Source organism: Coniophora puteana, assembly GCF_000271625.1.
Source record: "Coniophora puteana RWD-64-598 SS2 unplaced genomic scaffold CONPUscaffold_11, whole genome shotgun sequence".
Lineage (NCBI taxonomy): Eukaryota > Fungi > Basidiomycota > Agaricomycetes > Boletales > Coniophoraceae > Coniophora > Coniophora puteana.
In genome coordinates this window covers 238,860-256,162 of record NW_006913063.1, presented here as the reverse complement: position 1 = coordinate 256,162, position 17,303 = coordinate 238,860, and the positions used below count along the sequence as shown (strand labels likewise).

At 52.5% G+C, this 17,303-nt stretch overlaps 6 protein-coding genes across 6 annotated transcripts in view; 2 read left to right on the top strand and 4 right to left on the bottom strand.

Moving 5' to 3' along the window:
- The window catches only part of CONPUDRAFT_156769 (uncharacterized protein), a gene marked incomplete at both ends in the record, with an annotated part of 1,791 nt that extends 818 nt beyond the window's left edge, over positions 1 to 973 (top strand). Inside the window, one exon of the mRNA XM_007773780.1 lies at positions 299 to 973. Within this exon, the coding sequence (XP_007771970.1) occupies positions 299 to 973 (675 nt within the window). The remainder of the gene's footprint in view (positions 1 to 298) is intronic.
- Positions 974 to 2,459: 1,486 nt separating this feature from the next.
- Positions 2,460 to 4,259, top strand: CONPUDRAFT_75410 (uncharacterized protein; the record flags this gene model as incomplete). Its single annotated transcript, XM_007773653.1, has 9 exons — positions 2,460 to 2,532; positions 2,614 to 2,646; positions 2,693 to 2,712; positions 3,050 to 3,115; positions 3,305 to 3,378; positions 3,620 to 3,636; positions 3,688 to 3,880; positions 3,935 to 3,986; positions 4,041 to 4,259. 9 exons carry the CDS (start codon positions 2,460 to 2,462, stop codon positions 4,257 to 4,259), a joined length of 747 nt encoding a protein of 248 aa, XP_007771843.1.
- Positions 4,260 to 5,321: 1,062 nt separating this feature from the next.
- On the bottom strand, positions 5,322 to 9,797 carry CONPUDRAFT_92063 (uncharacterized protein; the record flags this gene model as incomplete). The annotated part of the gene is made up of 4 exons (XM_007773779.1): positions 5,322 to 7,358; positions 7,420 to 7,821; positions 7,908 to 8,986; positions 9,050 to 9,797. The coding sequence occupies 4 exons, from the start codon at positions 9,795 to 9,797 to the stop codon at positions 5,322 to 5,324; spliced, it is 4,266 nt and encodes a 1,421-aa protein (XP_007771969.1).
- Positions 9,798 to 11,138: 1,341 nt separating this feature from the next.
- CONPUDRAFT_38185 (uncharacterized protein) lies at positions 11,139 to 11,422 on the bottom strand (the record flags this gene model as incomplete). The annotated part of the gene is made up of 2 exons (XM_007773552.1): positions 11,139 to 11,226; positions 11,289 to 11,422. Coding segments are annotated over 2 exons (222 nt in total), but the record flags the coding sequence as incomplete, so codon positions are not given.
- Positions 11,423 to 12,347: 925 nt separating this feature from the next.
- CONPUDRAFT_75408 (uncharacterized protein) lies at positions 12,348 to 14,115 on the bottom strand (the record flags this gene model as incomplete). Its single annotated transcript, XM_007773652.1, has 13 exons — positions 12,348 to 12,569; positions 12,616 to 12,667; positions 12,719 to 12,959; positions 13,016 to 13,156; positions 13,214 to 13,276; positions 13,375 to 13,397; positions 13,474 to 13,492; positions 13,552 to 13,565; positions 13,629 to 13,675; positions 13,712 to 13,750; positions 13,877 to 13,896; positions 13,944 to 13,976; positions 14,043 to 14,115. The coding sequence occupies 13 exons, from the start codon at positions 14,113 to 14,115 to the stop codon at positions 12,348 to 12,350; spliced, it is 987 nt and encodes a 328-aa protein (XP_007771842.1).
- A 2,039-nt stretch (positions 14,116 to 16,154) lies between these two features.
- The window catches only part of CONPUDRAFT_75407 (uncharacterized protein), a gene marked incomplete at both ends in the record, with an annotated part of 1,534 nt that continues 385 nt past the window's right edge, over positions 16,155 to 17,303 (bottom strand). Inside the window, one exon of the mRNA XM_007773651.1 lies at positions 16,155 to 17,216. Within this exon, the coding sequence (XP_007771841.1) occupies positions 16,155 to 17,216 (1,062 nt within the window). The remainder of the gene's footprint in view (positions 17,217 to 17,303) is intronic.

Genomic DNA, 17,303 nt, shown 5'->3' with positions numbered 1-17,303 from the left:
TATTTCATGGGCACGGCGCGTACAGAGCGCGACGCGACGCGAGACTACAAGTGCTCGATCGGCTGCGGTAATGCCGGCTTATCTAACCGATCTCCGACGCTTCTCGATGCTTCTTTACTGCCAATATTCAAACTCAGTTGGCTCCCTGCCAGGGAGTCGACGAAATCTCCCAGTCTCCCAGATGCGAAGGCCCCCATGGCCTGTTGCCTCTTTAGGCACGCGTCTCGGGAGACTGGTCACGAGTCTAGTCCTGGACCTATTTCCTCATCCTTTGTCTACGTTCACCCTCGATTTGCAGACCCTCCCTCAAGCTCATCGAGACACGCTCACACGCGTCGAGCTTGGTGTCTCTGTACCACTTTCACACGCAGTTCCCGAGTTGACCCAATTTCCCAATCTCGTCATGCTCTCCTGCGAAGTGAACCTGCTGACGCCCACCGCTCATGGCGACCCATACATACTCTCCCGCCTTGAAGATCTGCGCCTCACGCTATCCACCTCTGACGCAGTAGCCATCAGCGACAGCTGTCGATCGATAACGTCCGCCCTCGAGCTTCCAGCCTTGTGCAAGCTCTCGCTCACCGCCGTCCATGTGACGGCTCACGATTTGCACCCCTGTTACGCGCTCTTCCTCGAGAAACACGGAAGACAGCTGCAATATCTCGCAATATACGGGATCCTTTTCCTCGTCCCGGTTGTAGAGGAGCTCATTCAGCACCGCCCGAGTGTCGAACACCTCGTCGTTCCCCGCGTGCGCGCCCTGCGAACGCTCACGCACCCGAACGTGGTGTGGCTCGACGCGTGGAATTTCGTGACCGCATGGCGTCGGAAGGAGCCGAAGCCTCCTCTGGATGCATTCAAGAACATGCCACGCCTGCGGGGCATGCGCGTCCTTGACCGCATCCTTTTCCATATCGCAGGTCCGGCTGTGCCTCTTATCGTTCCGCCATATCTCAGTACAGAAGCTATATAGTCCAGCCTGTGAGCGGCCTTTCCGGACAGCGTCCTGAGTTCCCACCACCGCTAACCCGTATTCAAATGCGATCCTGAGCGCTAATTTTACAAATAGTTCGTACAGATGTATCAAAGGTCACTTTGTTGGCTTGTGCTCGCCATTCAGACAAAGGGCTCTGATGTGACATAGGTATATGGTACGGCAAAGGGATGCATGCTATGACAGAGTTACGCTACAGCATAAAGCTTTGATACGATAGAGGGCTGTATTACATCAGATGGCAGCATTTCGTCAGCGGTCACCGCTGGAGATGATAGGACCCGGGTAGGTTACAATGGAGCCAAGAAATGGGGAAACAACGAAAAGATGCTATTTGTGTTAATTCATCTGATTCTACGGGCATCAGATTTTCCATCATGAATCGCAGCTTACACATACCGACTTTTTCTCATGATCACGGACAAACCCACCTTGAGTTTTTCTTACAACAGGCCACACCTCAGCTGTGCTCTAGCTCATACGAGGGACGACAACACGGCGTTGGCTCACATCTCAGCCAAATTTAAGGAAGCAACAGCTGAGGTATAAGTTGATGATATAGGCAATGTCTGATACCATTCACGTCCTTACTATTGAAAGGTATTCTGCTTGTAGCCAGTGATAGGCTGTCCGTGCCACCACGCGGATGTGATCGACACTGCATTTTCCGTGCTTCTTCATATGTACCACACCCACTGCGAAGGTGCTAACAACGGGAGATTGATATGCACCGGCTTAAGTCCACTCGAGTTGTGCAATTTACGATGTTCGTCGTAGGTTTGCACGGGTGTCCTGAGCCTTTGTCGCAGGTACTTCGCCAGGTTCTATGGGGCAGCGGCTGTCATCAGCGCCCTTGAAGATGCATAACACCAGAATGTCCTTATATTAGGGAACCCCTTTGATGGAAGGTGGCTGTAAGCGATGCAGAGGTCGATGAAGGGACACCACAATCTATTCTAGACATACAAAGAACGAAGGGGGTGGATGCCTGCGGAGGCATTGAGCAGCGACACCTCATTGATGCCTTTCAGGGTAAAAGATAGCCAGTGCAAGGGAGCTATGTGTTGACTTGTACAGGTTTAAAAAGTAGCGCAGCATGCTAATTAACTTGGTACCTACTGTAGATAGAGGGAGACGGACAAACAGAACAATAAAAAGAAAAAAAGGCCCGACCAAAAACCCGCTCAAAGCTCTGATATAAAGATATATAAATACACATACTTCAACACCGTGGCCGTACCTGTGCACTGCCCTTGATTGATCATCAAAGTCCGTTCCGTATGAGCATCATTGTCGACATTCTGATGACCGGTAAGCGGTAGCCTCATGCTAACGCAGTTTAGAATAACTCTGTAGGAGTGATCGAAAAGGCGACATAGCCAGCGTAACTTCTATGGGTATATAAAGTCACATTTGCTAAAAGCTTTCTTATACCCGGTTCGTCAGAGTTCACACCGTGCCCATCATGCCAGTTATTATTAACACCCCTTCATGGATACCTAGCCTCGAATACGCCCAAGCATGCGCATATACTTTAGGTAAAGGCTGACTATACGCCATTCATTTACCAATGGTTTCACTAACTTAATCACACCTTCATTTCCACGCCTTCATTCCAGTGTTCTCCACCGTGGTGGTCGTGTATGACTATGGTATGTGTCTAAAAGTTGCTCTGAATAATTCATAACGTTTCTGTAGTCCTGCATTTAGACCAAGAAGTAAGCAAACTTTGTTCTTCACTACAATATTGCTGAGGCTTGCCGCCATGTTAAGATTACTTTGATTTGGGTAAGCTCCTCTCGAGTTCTAGTTGATGGTGCCTGACGAACACAATTGTTTAAGGAACATAAATTATCCTGGATGACATGGTCTTATGTAGCTGTAAGTAGAATGCTCACATGTTATGGCCGGCATAGGCGGCTGAACACTTGAAAGATAAGATACTGCGGCATATTTGTTGCACTGTTCGTTGTCTTGATAATAATGTTTGCATGTCAATACGCTCTAACTGCTATTTCAGATACAGTTTGAGCAAGTCTAGGTTTATTTTCATAGGTTGAACGTGCACTGAAGCTAAAACTCCAACTAGCCGGATTGATGTACATGCCTTTATCAGATGATGTGAGTTTTCAAGTAAGGAACCGCATCCATTTATTCTCAGTTTCTGCGTTATTAAAGGTGTAAGTCTGCATTTGCTTGCCAAACCGTGGTGCTTAAAACAATGTTAATGCTCGCACAACTACTCGCCGCAAACTCATAAAGATGTAAGTAAAATTCTCGAAATGATACATTGAATCACGAAGACTAAAGATACAACCCAGGTTCCGTATTGAGTATCCTGCCGAGCACCATCCTCCCCGCCATATTGATGGTGCTACTCCAAGGTGAGTGGATGATAATAATATCACGGGCACCACCATTCACGAATGTACATAACATAAGGAGTTATGACCACTCGAGTTTGTGCACTTTATGGAAATCCAAAGAAACTCAAAATTGTCCTTTGGGGATGTTTCATATGCGTCCAAGCATTGAATATGGGACAAAATATTTTATCCATAATTCCGCCCTACGGGTACGCAAGTGTGTTCTTTCAAACTTCAACTTCGTCGCGTCTTCTCACAGACCGCTTGTCGATCTAGGTGAAGAGGCTATTATAAATGGTCTTCACATTTGCACGATTTTTGCCCCAGCCACATACCAAATCATTTACTTGATAACTCCCGTTTGGTGCGGTATTGGTCTGGCGTACGACTTGGCTTTGCTTCTTCTGGGACTCTACCGCGTGGTATGGCAACTTAAAGAACAGAAGAAGCAAGGTTCCTTGTTAGGTGTCAAAGGTCTTCTACGCATCCTTACTCAGCACCACATGGCCTATTTCTTGGCGTGAGCTCTCTTATATTATACTTGAAAAATAGGCTAAACTCAGGCTCTTTGCAGAGTTCTGGTAACTCAACTGCTCTGGACCGTTGCCTCTAACGCAACAGACATGGTACGGCCACTTATCTCCGCTCCATTCTACGCCAGATCATAGCAATCCACGCAGACTTTAGCCGAGACTCAAATAATTGAGATGCTCTACCCCGTGTTCAACACGATGGTTACATGTGTTCTGGGACCTTGGCTCATTCTTGGTGTGCGCAGTGCACACAGAAAGCAGCTAAATCAATCTCCAGATTCTCGAAGAGACGCAGTTAGCACCGTCGCGTTTAGGTCACCGCCATCTCAAGCAGATCCTGAAGCAGCGTTGAGCGTCGGCGGATAGGCGACGCCGCGCCCTCCCTGGAATGACGTGCGCCCTCTGGTAACGGGTCCACGCGCACGTCCATTCTCTTCTACCAGCGTTAGTCAACAAAGCTACACAGCTGAATCCTATTAAGGGTTTTGGAAAGGATGTGATGTGTTTTTCCGTGCGAAGGCTATTGTTTTTGATGGGCAACTAATTAATATGACTTATCTTTTACATATATCTTCCAGCATCAAATTATGTTCTGGATGTAGCTATGGCTTATTCTCGAATTTATGCAACGTTCTCCATGCTCGATCGATTGTACCTCTTAGTTATGATACAGAATGCGTGCATGCAACACCGTTTACAAATAGTATTTCGCAAACGCTGACCGATTGAGACCATCGAATGGCGGTGAGTGCAGAAAGAATCCGAGTACAGGCGGTAAGGATATGGGCCGAGGAACATGTCCCCAATCCAGCTCTAGGGTGTTTCGTCATTCCATTGACACTCACCCGGTACCATGCATAGATAGCAAATATGAGCCTCCATAAGACTCTACATATAAGCACCAGCCAACGCCCTACTGACGTATATACATCCATTAACAGGAAGGGAGGGGACTCGCTACAGGACAGACGCGGAGCAAAGCAAAACAGCGAGAGTCAGAGTGAAACAAACAAGCAGATATAAGAGGAGAGAGTGATATCGAGCACATGAAGATCGACAGGTGATGGGGAGGAGCGAGCGTGTACTGTGTTGGCCAAGGAAGGCGAGAGGCGAGAAAAATAAAATGGAGAATAGGAAAGGGGAAAAGACGTATAAGGAACATAGGAAGAATATATGATAGAAGCGCACATAGACAGACGTCTTGTCCTGGTGATCTATACTGAGCAGTTTCAAGACTCAAAGTACAGCGGAGGAAAGGCACGATACGAAGCGCGTATGCGTCAGCTGAAACAGACAGATTATGGTGCGGGTCGAGTATGTTCTTAGTGGAGGTACAGCTAGCGACGAGAGCAAATTCTATACCGGAGGATACCGCGTCAGAAAATGCATGTACACCAGCTGCGACACTCACCTCATCCCGCCAACGCCTTACGCATCGTCTTCCTCCTCCTCCAGCACATTATGCAACGGCAGCCCATGCACATACCGTATTGGACTCGCCCGCCCGCCCATACCTACTCCATCGACGCCAAACAGCGCCTCCCTGTCCGGCGGACTCATGCCTTCTGCGTGCGTGTCCACGTCGGCAGCCTCGAGCTCGCTCGACGTCACGCTCTCCATGTCACCTTCGGAAGCTTCAGGCGCGTGAGAGTGGTTCGGGTGGAGGCTGATTGAGCCTTGTGTGGTCGTCGCAGGTTTCGGAGACGGAGTGGATGAGGCTGATGGAGGAAGCGGGGGAATTGCCTTGTCCTTGGCGAGCGACGAGGAACGCACGGGCAGCTTCGAAGGTGCGGCGGTCCCACTAGGCGACGAACCAGAGCGCTCCCGCTCGCGGTACATCTCGATCAGCGAAGCCGTTTTGCTTTTGGCGTCCGTACCAGGGCTAACGCTCCGTTTCTCAGGCGCGGCGGGTGGAGCAACGAGACCAGGTAATGTCGTGCTCTCCGCACGAGCGTGCGCCTTCTCCCGCGCCCCGCCCGCATCCTCATCTGCGAAGTCGGGAAGTCCACCGACCGTTGGCGTGTCGCTGTCCTGGCTCCGTCGTCCCATACCAGCACCAGCAGCAGATATCTCGCTGATAGAATACTCGGACGCATTGGACATCGTCCGTGCACCACCGGGCATCGGACGGGCCCCACCAGGCCGCCGCTCTGGGTGCAAGTCAAAGTATCCGAGTTTCTTGGAGCCCGAGTTGGGGAAGGACATCACCGAGTCCACGTCGGGATCCTCCTGCTGCGCCCCCGCTGCGGCCTCTGAGGTCGTCATTGACTCGCCGCTCGGCCTCGGAAGATCGACGATGGTAGGATATGTCGTCGACGACATGCGCCTGTCCACGTCCTCTTCATCTCCCTCCGGATATGGATTAAACGGCTCCGGCTCGTCGTCGCCCGAGAACGGCGACCCCGCCCGCACACCAGCCAACACCCTCTCCAACTCCATACTCGCCAGCTCCGGATCGCTCCTCCCGCCCTTCAACCCCCTCCTCCTCGCCTCCCGCTCACCCTGGCCCGAGCCACGCGGCCGCAGCTCCGCCTCCTGCCCGCCCATCCGCCTCGTATGCGACGCAACCAGAATATCCACCCACGCATCGTCCCTGCTCATCCGCTTCTCCTGCCTCACCCGCTCCCTCTCCTTCTCCTCAGGGTTCATCAGCGCGCCCGGCTGCGGACTCGCCACGAGCTCGTCGTCCGAGTAACTCGCGAGCCGCGTCTCGAACTCGACCGGCGTAGCCCCCGCCGGCTTCCAGTCCGTCGGCACCCCGCTCCCGCGCTTGCCAATCGACACCGAGCGCGTCATCGCCATCGGCGACGCGCCGTGCGGCATCGGCAGCGGGAGACGGAAGCGCTTGTTGCGCCCGCCGCCGGGCGTGAGCGGGCTGTTCTGCATCTGCGGCTCCGAGAACTGCCGCTCGAGCGGAATCTCGGTCTGCTGGATATGTCCCATGCTCGTCTGCGCGCGGGGCGGCTCCACGTAGAGATTCGACGCGACGGGCGTGCGGTCGTGCCCGATCGACGCGTTCGCCGGGCTCGGCTGGATAACGTCCCGGCTCCTTGAGAATGGCCCGTTGGTAGCACTAGCATTAGGGTTCTTCGGGGTACCACTTGCGCTAAGACTGATCACCTTCGTCACGCTGCCGCCGGTGCCCCTCAACATCCCTTCGAACTCGACTTCGCGAAACGTCGGGCTTTTTGGCACGTGTCCGATAACGTACGGCCGTCCATTGAGCGTCGCTGCCGGCTTCCACTCCTTCTGCCCGCCCGAGCGCTTGCCTGTAAGGGATGCGAGCGCGCCGGGACTGAGGAACGCAAATGGCGATTTCTTGCGTTTTCCGGTAGACTCCTTCGCGAGCTGCTGGCGATACTCGAGCGGGACGAACTCTTCAAAGAGAACGAGCGACGTGCTCGAACGATGATCGCTGCCGGTGCCGGACGGAGACGCAGAAAGTGGGAGCGCCCTGAACTCAACCTAACGCAAGTTCATCACCCCATTCCCACCACCCAGCAGCCACAAAAGAACAAAAGCTTACCAAAGCCCAATTACACTCCCTCTCCACCTCCTCGCCCCTGCCTACCTCCATCCACCCACCCCCAGCCAACCCCCCAACGCCCCTCTCCGCACTACTCCCCTGCCCAGGCCCCACACCCGGCCCGCCCCCATACACAAGATCACAAAACACATCCAAAAACGCCTCCTCGACCTCCTCCGGCGCGCCCTGCACCGGCGTCGTGTCCCACCCGAACGGCGGGAGCGCGCGGTGCGCCTTGCGCAGCTTGCGCTGCAGCTCGCTCGACTGCGCCGGCCACGCGGCGATGCTGCTCGCCACGGGCGGGGAGAACTGGAGCGTGGCGGAGAGCGTCGCGTCTGTGCGCGAGAAGCCGTCCGCGCTGAAGTCGGTCCAGTTGAGCGTCGCGCGTTTCGCTGCGCGTTCCTGTGGGCATTTTGATGAGTATCATCATGAAATATGGGAGATTTGCGGAAAAGGGTGAAATAAAAGCAAAAGAAAGGACAACGCACCTGCCTCGCACTCTCCGTCAAATCAAACTGCAGCTTCTTCTCATCCGGCTCCGCAAACCCCATCGCCTCAAACTCGCCCCACCTCAAATCCGTCAAATTCCTATACCGATCCTCCCCCTCCCGCCCCTCCCTCTCCCTCCCCACACCCCCGCTCTCCCCATCAAACAAACTACTACTCGCGCTCCCACTCGTCGCCCCACTATGCGCAGACGACATCGCCGCCAACGCAGGCGCCGCAAACGGCGTCGTCAGCGGCTGCATCCCCGGCGGCATATCCATCCGCTTCTTATACGCCTCGCTGTACTTTGGCTGCAGCGCCCCGCCACCGGTCCCCGCAGCGGGCGGCACAATGCGCGCCCACGCCTCGCTGTGCCCCCACTCGCCTCCATCGTGCCCCGACGCGTGCGGAATCGGCTTCGCCCACGACGCAGACGTGCGCACGAGGTCCGGGCTGTACATGCGCACGTTGCGTCGGATACACGTGACGCGTGCCGTCCTAGCTCCCCGGCGCGGCGGCGGGCGCTCGTGGGGGTTTCGCGAGGAGGTCGAGGTGGTAGGGAGGAAGGGGAGCATCGCCGGGTAGCCGCGAATCCAGTCTTTCAGTTTTGTAGGCACCCCAAGCGAGCGCGAGCTGTCGCCGCTCGGGCTTGTTGGTGAATCGGCGTTTGCGTGGTTGCCTTGCCCGCCTAGCTGGCCGGCCGCACCGATCCCAACCAGCCCGGGCATCGTCACCCGCTGCGCTGCGCCGGCGCCGCCGCTCTGGAGTGTTCCTTGCATGGCGAAGTGCGTGACGGAGCGCGGGGCGTCTTGCCATCGGATGAACGCTAAAATGAGATGTTCCATCGCGTGCACGGCGCGCAGGTAGTGCACGTACGTGTGGTGGAACGCTAGGCCTCCGGGCCCCAGGCCGAAGATGAGCGGGCCAAAGAGGGGCGAGAGCGTTGGGGGCGTATGGCCGGAAGAGGAGGAGTGTGCGGTGAATCGGATGAGGAGTGAGAGAAGGGTGAGGAGCAGACCGCGGAGGGTGGGGTGCAGGGCGGGGAGGAAGGTTGAGAAGTGTGTCGGGGGGTAGTTGAGGGCTATCATTCCGTAAGTTCTCCGAGATCAGCGATGATAGTGAGTTATAGAAGGGAGCTACGCACCAGCCTCGCTTTCCCGGAACTCGATATAATGCTCCCACGCAATGAGCCCCCTCACCGGCTGCCCACCCACAACTCTAATCATCCTCGCCAGGCCCCACCTAAGACACATCCCGAGCTCATGCGGCCCCGCGAACCTCGCCTCCTCGCGCCAACGCATATCAACGTCCGCAACTCCGGGACGTGCACACGTCTCAAGGAAGGAACGCACGAGCCGGCGCACGGCGGGTGCGGACACGTCGAGCGCGAGTGCGGAGAAGATAAAGGGTGTCGTGAGCCCACGCGTGCCTAGTTCGGCGGCGACGACATCTACGAGCCTCGCTGCCTCTTCTAAACCCAGCACCACATGTCGCTCGTACGCGAGGAACCCATATCCATGCTCTGGCGCCGTATGCGTGTTTTGAGGCCCATTGAGCAAAGCGTCTTCGAGATCAGGAGGAACCTGGGGAGGGTCGAGGCTGAGCGGGAGGAAGCTACCGTCGGGAACGCGGGAGAGCGCATCGGAGAGGTCGACCTCGCTCTGGCCGATGGCTGTACTGTCGGTGCGCGCGGTGGCGCCCGAGAAGGTGCGGGAACGCTCTGCGAGGGCGAGGCGCTTCTTGACTGGGTCCTTGTTGCGCGGGTGGGTGGAGGGGGAGCCGATGCGGCCGAACTCGTCAAGACCAGAGCGGAGGGAGGTCTTGGATGGGGAGTCGAGGGTGCCCTTATTGGGGTTGGGCGTTGTGCGGGAGCGGGAGAACAGAGAAGGCATATTCATCTGCTTCTTCTTCTGGTTGGTGTTTGGAGTAGCCTAGGATCTAGGAGTAGAATGGGACTCCTGATTGCAGCGAGCTGGGGAGAACGGGTGAGAACGGAGGGGGTGGAGAGATAGGTGAGATGGACGAACAGGTGGGAAGTGCGTTGAAGCTGGGTTTGATGAGACGGAAAGGCTATTAGCTGTTGCTGTGATGATTCGGCCGGCCGGCGAGAACAAAGAAGATAGATGATGATTACAAAAGGGAAAAGAGCGCTGTTGCAGACCGGTGCGACGAGCGTGAGCCTGCGCTGCCGGGCGAGAGTAGATGGAGAAAGAATGTGAGGATATGTAAGTGGTGAAAGGAACACGAGCGTCTGCGTCTGCGGTGACAGGGCAGTGCAACGTCGGTGAAAATGAAGAAAAGACGATGAAAGCGAGAAAGATGAGTTGGGAGTTGCTCGTCGTCGTCGAGGGCCTCACAGTCGTCAGGCACGGCGGGCGGGTCGGAGTGTTCCCAGGATCAGCCACCAAGGCGACGCAATTGAGACCGCGGCTGGAAGTTGAAGGGTATAAAAGGACCTCCCCTGTCTTGACTTTCTTATTCTTGACTTGTTGATGTTCTGCTTTTGTTGTTGAACCCGCGTTTGTCGAAATGAAGTTCGTGGAAGAGAACAACACGGAGCCGCGCCAGCCCCTTTCTCACCGCACAGCCACGCTCTCACAAGCGCCCACATGGCTCACTCTCTGTCTCTTCGTGCTGCGCTGCACTTGTTCTCGCTCCAATCGGAGAACTAAAACATAACTCCAGCCCGTATCCTCTGCGTCGTCTCGCTCGTCATGCCTTGCCAGCTCCTTGCCAGCACACATCTCATCATCCATCCGTCATCGTCGGCTACAGCTTTCTGACATCGCGGCACTCAATGATCCATGTTCGCTCCCGGCGATCACTTAGAACGTCTCGAAACACCTCGCATCTGGAAATTTCTCACTCCATATTACGTGGCCTTCTATTCACCACGTTCTCCTGTGGCGTTCCTGTTCGACGAAAATACCGTCAACACAATGACTTCTCCCCGCCGCTTTCATGAGCCTGCCATCCTCCGATTTATATCCGCGTCTTCGTTTCTCGTTCAGCTACCCCCTCGCCAATTTTAATCCTCTCCCTTCAAGACTCCCAAACCTCGTAGCTTCTCTCTCGCTTCTCCCTGTTCCGACGTCAGATTCCTCTCGTCCACGCGTACGCCGATCTCCGACTTGAGCAGCCCCGTGCCTCCGAGTCAGTGCATCCCTAGCCTGTCGTTGTTTCTTTGTCATATTCTGCTCTCTGATGTCCACGGTATCTTCTCTCAGAACGTATAATCCACTGAGCTGTTCGAGCGTCGCGAGACGCGGCGGCCTTTGTATGACGATGTCCTGGAACTGGAGAAGGAATGGACGATCGTACCTTATCCAGCGTCAGCTTGAGTCTCGGTTCAGATACGATAACCATTATGAATACTAGCTCACATGAGCACTCCCGTTTTGCTATGTGCGTTGAGCTTCGGATCCGGAGACCGAACGCCCACAGGATACATACCGTCCCGGATATCTCGAATCGGACGAGCGGTATCGAGTGCTGTCATCGGTGAGAGGTCCCCGATCTCGTTTGCTTCCCGTCGCATCAGAGTCCTTGCACCTCGGCTTATCACCTTCTCTCTTTCATCCCGCCCAGATCCGTCCTGGATTCTCGTCGCCCCACCGCAACTCGCCTCGCCTCGACCAGCCACCTCCGTACTCGTGTTCTTCGGCTTTCGCTCCGTCCTCACCCGTTTCTTCTTCTCGCCTTTGGGGCCCGTTTCTCTGTCCCTTCCCGTTGGTGTTTCACCTCCGTGAGGCTGGGCATCGTCCATGGCGAAGACGGATTCAGCGCCTATCAATGTCGGTGAAACGCGGAGAAGGTGCTATATATAGGCTGAATCTCACTGCACGCGACACCTGGCGCCTTTCGCATCCTAAACCAGCCTTCGTCGTTCATGAGGAGTTCTCGAACCATCACATAGGCGTGTGCATGCTATATATGACATCGGTATTTCTCACTCTGAGTACCCAGCGTCTTGTCCTGTCACCCTCGGGGCTCGGGCCATCGCAAGAAAGACACTTTATGAAGAGAACGGTGCTGGGTTATCCCACTTCGGTGCCGTTGAGCCCCTTCCTACTCGCAGAAAACATCGCATTGTGAATGTTTGTGACAAAAGCGGCTTCGTCACTCTGCTATCACGTATTATATAACATCCTCATCGTCATGTATCACTCTCATCAGATACTCGGAGTCGCAATCACGTGGCCGAAAGGAAAGGATAAAATATTCAGAAAACGCCATGACACAAGTCATGCAAATCTATATCGTAGCATATATGGGCTTTGGTGTACTTCGCAACAATCTAGTTTCGAACACAACACAAGATAATCCACATATTAAATGACACGTGATATGAATAGAAACACGAGAATAATACGTTAGAACACTCCACTCGGTGTTGAGCTTTTACTTCAGCAATCAACTCCATTTCCCATCGCAATTATGTCCTAAGACAGAGCCTCTGGGTCATTGGTCCCGGCGTTAGTCGACGGTCTTGCAAAAGCGACAGAAGTATCTGCAGTTTGATTTGTCGTCATGCCATGCATCCCATCCACCCGTCCAGCGTATGGATCACGGATAGCAAGAATGAACCATGGCCCCGCTGCTGAAACCAGCAATACTTGCAGAGCCGGTGCTAAGTCTTCAAAAACCATAATTTCTACGACCGCCTTCGAGAGTTCAGTTGGAATCAAGTGTGGCAAAGCAATTGCTTACTAAATGAGCCCCGTTGGTTGCCAGTGTGTTGGTAATCCCCCAAGTGAGAAACCTACGTATAGGTTATCTCACATGAGGCTTTACCATAGTACTACACGCTTACCAAAAGAAATACAGCAACCCATGCCGAATGATGAGGCGCATAATTCCCTTGACTCCAAACGACCGCAGTTCTTTGTGTTCCTTCAGCTGCATAATGGACCGGTATACAATCATAACAATGAGTGTCAGCTCATACGTCATGAGCAGCCCGTTAGCAACCGGGATCATCCACTGGTATACAATGTTAGATGGCCCATTGAAGATTCCACAGATGTGCCAGCCAAGTACAATAGCCTCTTGAGCTATAAACAGGACAATTAACTCATGGGCCAGTCTCAGTTATCACTAGTTGACGCACAAGATTGACCATAGGGTAGTATGTAATCAAAAAGGTTTAACACCCCGTAACACAACTGCAGAATGACGAATGTTGCCGCAAGGAAAATTACTGTTTTCTTGGAGTTTTCGTAAAGCGCACAAACCCGAGTAGTCATCGCAGCTAAAAGAATACATTTGATGAGTTCAATCATTGATGAATATAATGCCAGGAAGTCACCTTGCAGTGCTATTGTCAAGGTACTCTGGAGTATTTCATCGATAAATATATACAGCCCTTCGCCTGTTATAAAACGACATCATTTCATTTGTTCATGTGCTATAGTTGCTGATATGAAACGTACAGCTGGAATCAAGAATAAGTGGTACAGTCGAACAGACAAACCACGGGAAACTCCTTACGTCTACCAGATGTTATGTCCATATTATTATTTTATTCTCCACTTGAGAACATGTTGGTGAGGAAGTCCACAAACGTACCTTATCGGAAATATAAAATCTAATATTCCCTTCGCACATGTTAGAATGATCAACACAATATTTATCAAGGACACTTACAGATACCTGACATGCTAAACAAAAGATGCATATGGTTAACTCAAACCTTCTACATAACATATACCCCTTAGACATACATAGCATAGAGAAGGCCGACATATCGAAGCTGCTCTATATTAGCTACCTATCAAGTAAGCACAGTTGAATGCTAAAAACTTACAAATACATAACACCAGGTCATGAGCGATACTTTACGTTTCTGAAGAACAAACATATGAATAAAGACGAGAACACCCATTGAACATAATTGACTCGCCCATATCAAGTTTACCTAGCAAAGGCATAGTTCAACAACAATGATTTTCCACTGTATCTGAGCTCTTACTTCTTGATCTAGTCGAAGAACTGTAAAGCTTTAGCAGTTAAACCAGGAAGGTGTATATGCAACTCACTATAGTCATAGAGGACCGCAGTAGCAATGGAAACTAAACGAGGGATCCGATTGAGCCAAGCGCACGTAAGCTCGTAGGTAGAAACACATTAGAGCTCACCTAACAAATAGTCATTTTTTTGGTAGTCGGAAATCCATGGGATGTACTGAGGCGAGTTTGAAACATAGGGCATTGTTGAAGACAGTAAGCGGTACGAGGGAAATGTTGTGATAACACTTTCTGTGAGAGTAAATATACTGGGGCCAAGGCAACATGCTGCGCTGTCGCTCGTTCTTTGAACGCCGGGCTGTGCTTCGAATGATCATTTTGTGTTTGTTTCGCCAGTTCTCCTTGCTTAGCGGAGTTGGGGGAAAGGATTGCGATGACATAAGAGTAAGTCAAAACAAGCAAGCCCTCGCTCCGCTCCGGCACTTACAACGCCAAGTCGGGCATAATTTGAATATACGAGGATTTTTTTTCTCATATTGTTTTTTCTTTCCTTCTCTTCGCGGATCACTTCTAGCTTTAATTCTCCCTATCATCCTAGCGCCCTTGAAAGCTTGATACTTGCTAGCCGCATAGCGTAGTGATCCACACTATTCACCCGATTATATACTCCAGATTCTCATGCTTTCTTGCCCTTTTACATGTCATGACCGACCGCTATGCAGAGGCATTACATCTATTGCCTGGAGCACTGGGAGTCAAAAGTTGGTTTCCGCTTCGTCAGTGGAGTGGGAATCAGGTTATTCTTGTTCATGTCGCACAGTGGACATGTTTTGAGCCGCAACGTTCCCTATGGTGATTGATCGAGCGAGGCGCTTGATAGTATGATGTTTGCGATGACGTTGCCTATGTTACTTCCAAAGGATTACACCGGAACCCGGGGAGCCACAATTACTGATGATAGAATGTTTTTTATTAACATCCGATCAAACCCGCCATGCCTGGGTTACGGTCGAGCATCATTGGAACACCAAGGACATTAGGTCTATGTGATGTAGGCGCCTATTCGGGCGCTTAACATGGTGTGTCTACTTGCACATCTTGGCAAGCAAGAATAAACCTAGTCTCCTGGAGGATGAAGGAGAATCCAGAACTTTTGGTGTCGGCGTGTCGGCTAGGTAACGGCGTGTCGGCGGCGTGTCGGCGCGATACTCATGGCTCGTTGAGTGTCATCCAGGCCACACTAGAATCAACTCAGACAATGGCTCTCGTCATACTACTAATTAGTTGGACAGGATATAAATGATGACGCTCGTTATAATCTATGTCATCACGTCATTTATAAACGGCACAGTAGTGTAGCATGTAAGTCTACGATTCTTGTCCTCGGGGCTAGTGTTCGATCCAGCATTTAAGCCATTTTTTGCAAGCTGCGGGGATTTTTTTGGCTGTCACCAACAAAGTCCAAAGCCGACGTCAATGTCCACTCAATATCACGCACAGATCTCGGAATATTCGTCTGAAACATGATCAAACACTGCCCTGTTCGTTCATACAGTCATAAAGGTGTTCTGATGAAATAAAATAAACGGAAATAAATCAATGTAACCACAGAAGGTGGACAAGTGGCTAATTTGTGCTCGGTCAGGTTCAAAACTGTCCTGCCGTCCAGACTCCAAAGTCCCAAACCGCCGTCCATGCCAAGATCAGGGAGGATGACAAAATCGTGGTGCATGAGCCGAGATTGACCGATGATTAGGCTGGCAATGAAATCCTGGACAACTATAGATGGCAGGGAGCTCGATAAACAAGTTTACAAGGAGATAGACTACGATACAGTGCATGGAGAGACGTGAAAAACTATCTAAGAAGAACATTAACTGACAGCTAACGCGAGGCGCTCCGCCGTCACATACGCTTAGTGCCGACACGCGGCCGACACATGCCGACACCGCCACCAAAAGGTCCCAGATCACCTGCAACCTGGTCTCCCGTGGTGAAGTGTAGTGGTGCACACATGATCTTGCATTGCGTACTTAAGCAGCACGAAATATGAAGGAGAGCTGTCAAATACATCTGGAATAATGCATACACAAGAGCCGTATCCGAGACATCTTCCTTAGATCCCCATCATCTCATACTGATTCATAATGCACGTATATCCCTACGTTTGTATGAACCTCTGATAGTCCATTCAATTCTGCACGTACTGCACTCGGCAGACACTATCCGTCGACGTGTGCGTTTCGAGCACTTCCACGCGAGCAACCCCAGTTACGAGTTGAGCTACACGGCATCTGCGTCGAGATATGGCGGGGCAGCAAGGGGCACAACCGGACCTGCGATGTGGAAGAAGGCGCGATCAATGATGCGAAAGCCCCGCAGGCGCGGCATGTTCTCAAACGCATCTAACGGGTCCTTTGGCTGCCTCCGTCGCCTCGCGGTCATGTAGTCCCACGCGTCGAGCCACACCACGTTCGGATGCGCGAGCATTTGAAGGCTGCGCACGCGGGGAACGACGAGGTGTTCAACGCTCGGGCAATGCTGAATGAGCTCCTCTATGACAAGAACGAGGAAGAAGCTCCCGTATATTGCGAGGTATCGCAGGTGGCTGCCGTGTTTCGCGAGGAAGAGCGCGTAACAGGGGCGCACATCGTGAGCCGTCGCCTGTACCGCGGTGAGCGAGAGTTTGCACAAGGCTGGAAGATCGAGGGCGGACGTTATCGATCGATAGCTGTCGCTGATGGCTACTGAGTCAGAGGTGGATAGCGTGAGGCGCAGATCTTCAAGGCGGGAGAGTATGTATGGGTCGCCATGAGCGGTGGGCGTCAGCAGGTTCACTTCGCAGGAGAGCATGACGAGATTGGGAAATTGGGTCAACTCGGGAACTGCGTGTGAAAGTGGTACAGAGACACCAAGCTCGACGCGTGTGAGCGTGTCTTGATGAGCTTGAGGGAGGGTCTGCAAATCGAGGGTGAACGTAGACAAAGGATGAGGAAATAGGTCCAGGACGGGATTGAACGCGAGATGTCTCAGGCGAGTGCACATACATAAAACCGGCCTGAGGGAGAGATCAAGCACGTGGTGCTGGGTGGGAGAGACGTCGCATAGAAGTCGAAGGGATTTAATCATTAAAGCTAGCGCCGAGGTTGAGTCATTCAAGAGTGTGTGTTCAAGAAGAGGGAGCTGGTTGACGGTTCGGATGGTAATGTCGCGGTACAGGAGCTCTTTTGCCGGTCCCGACCAAGCTTTGCATATCAGCGTAAGGCCTTGTTGGAAGCGCATACCCTGTTTTCCACCCGACATTGGATCGTGGCCAGTCCACAGGGCGGGATCGAAGATTTGAGGCTGCGGAGGGTAACATGCAAGATCAAAGATGGAGATGAGAAGCTCGAACGGTAGAGCCATGTCTAGAGTTGGACTTGGGGTGTTCTG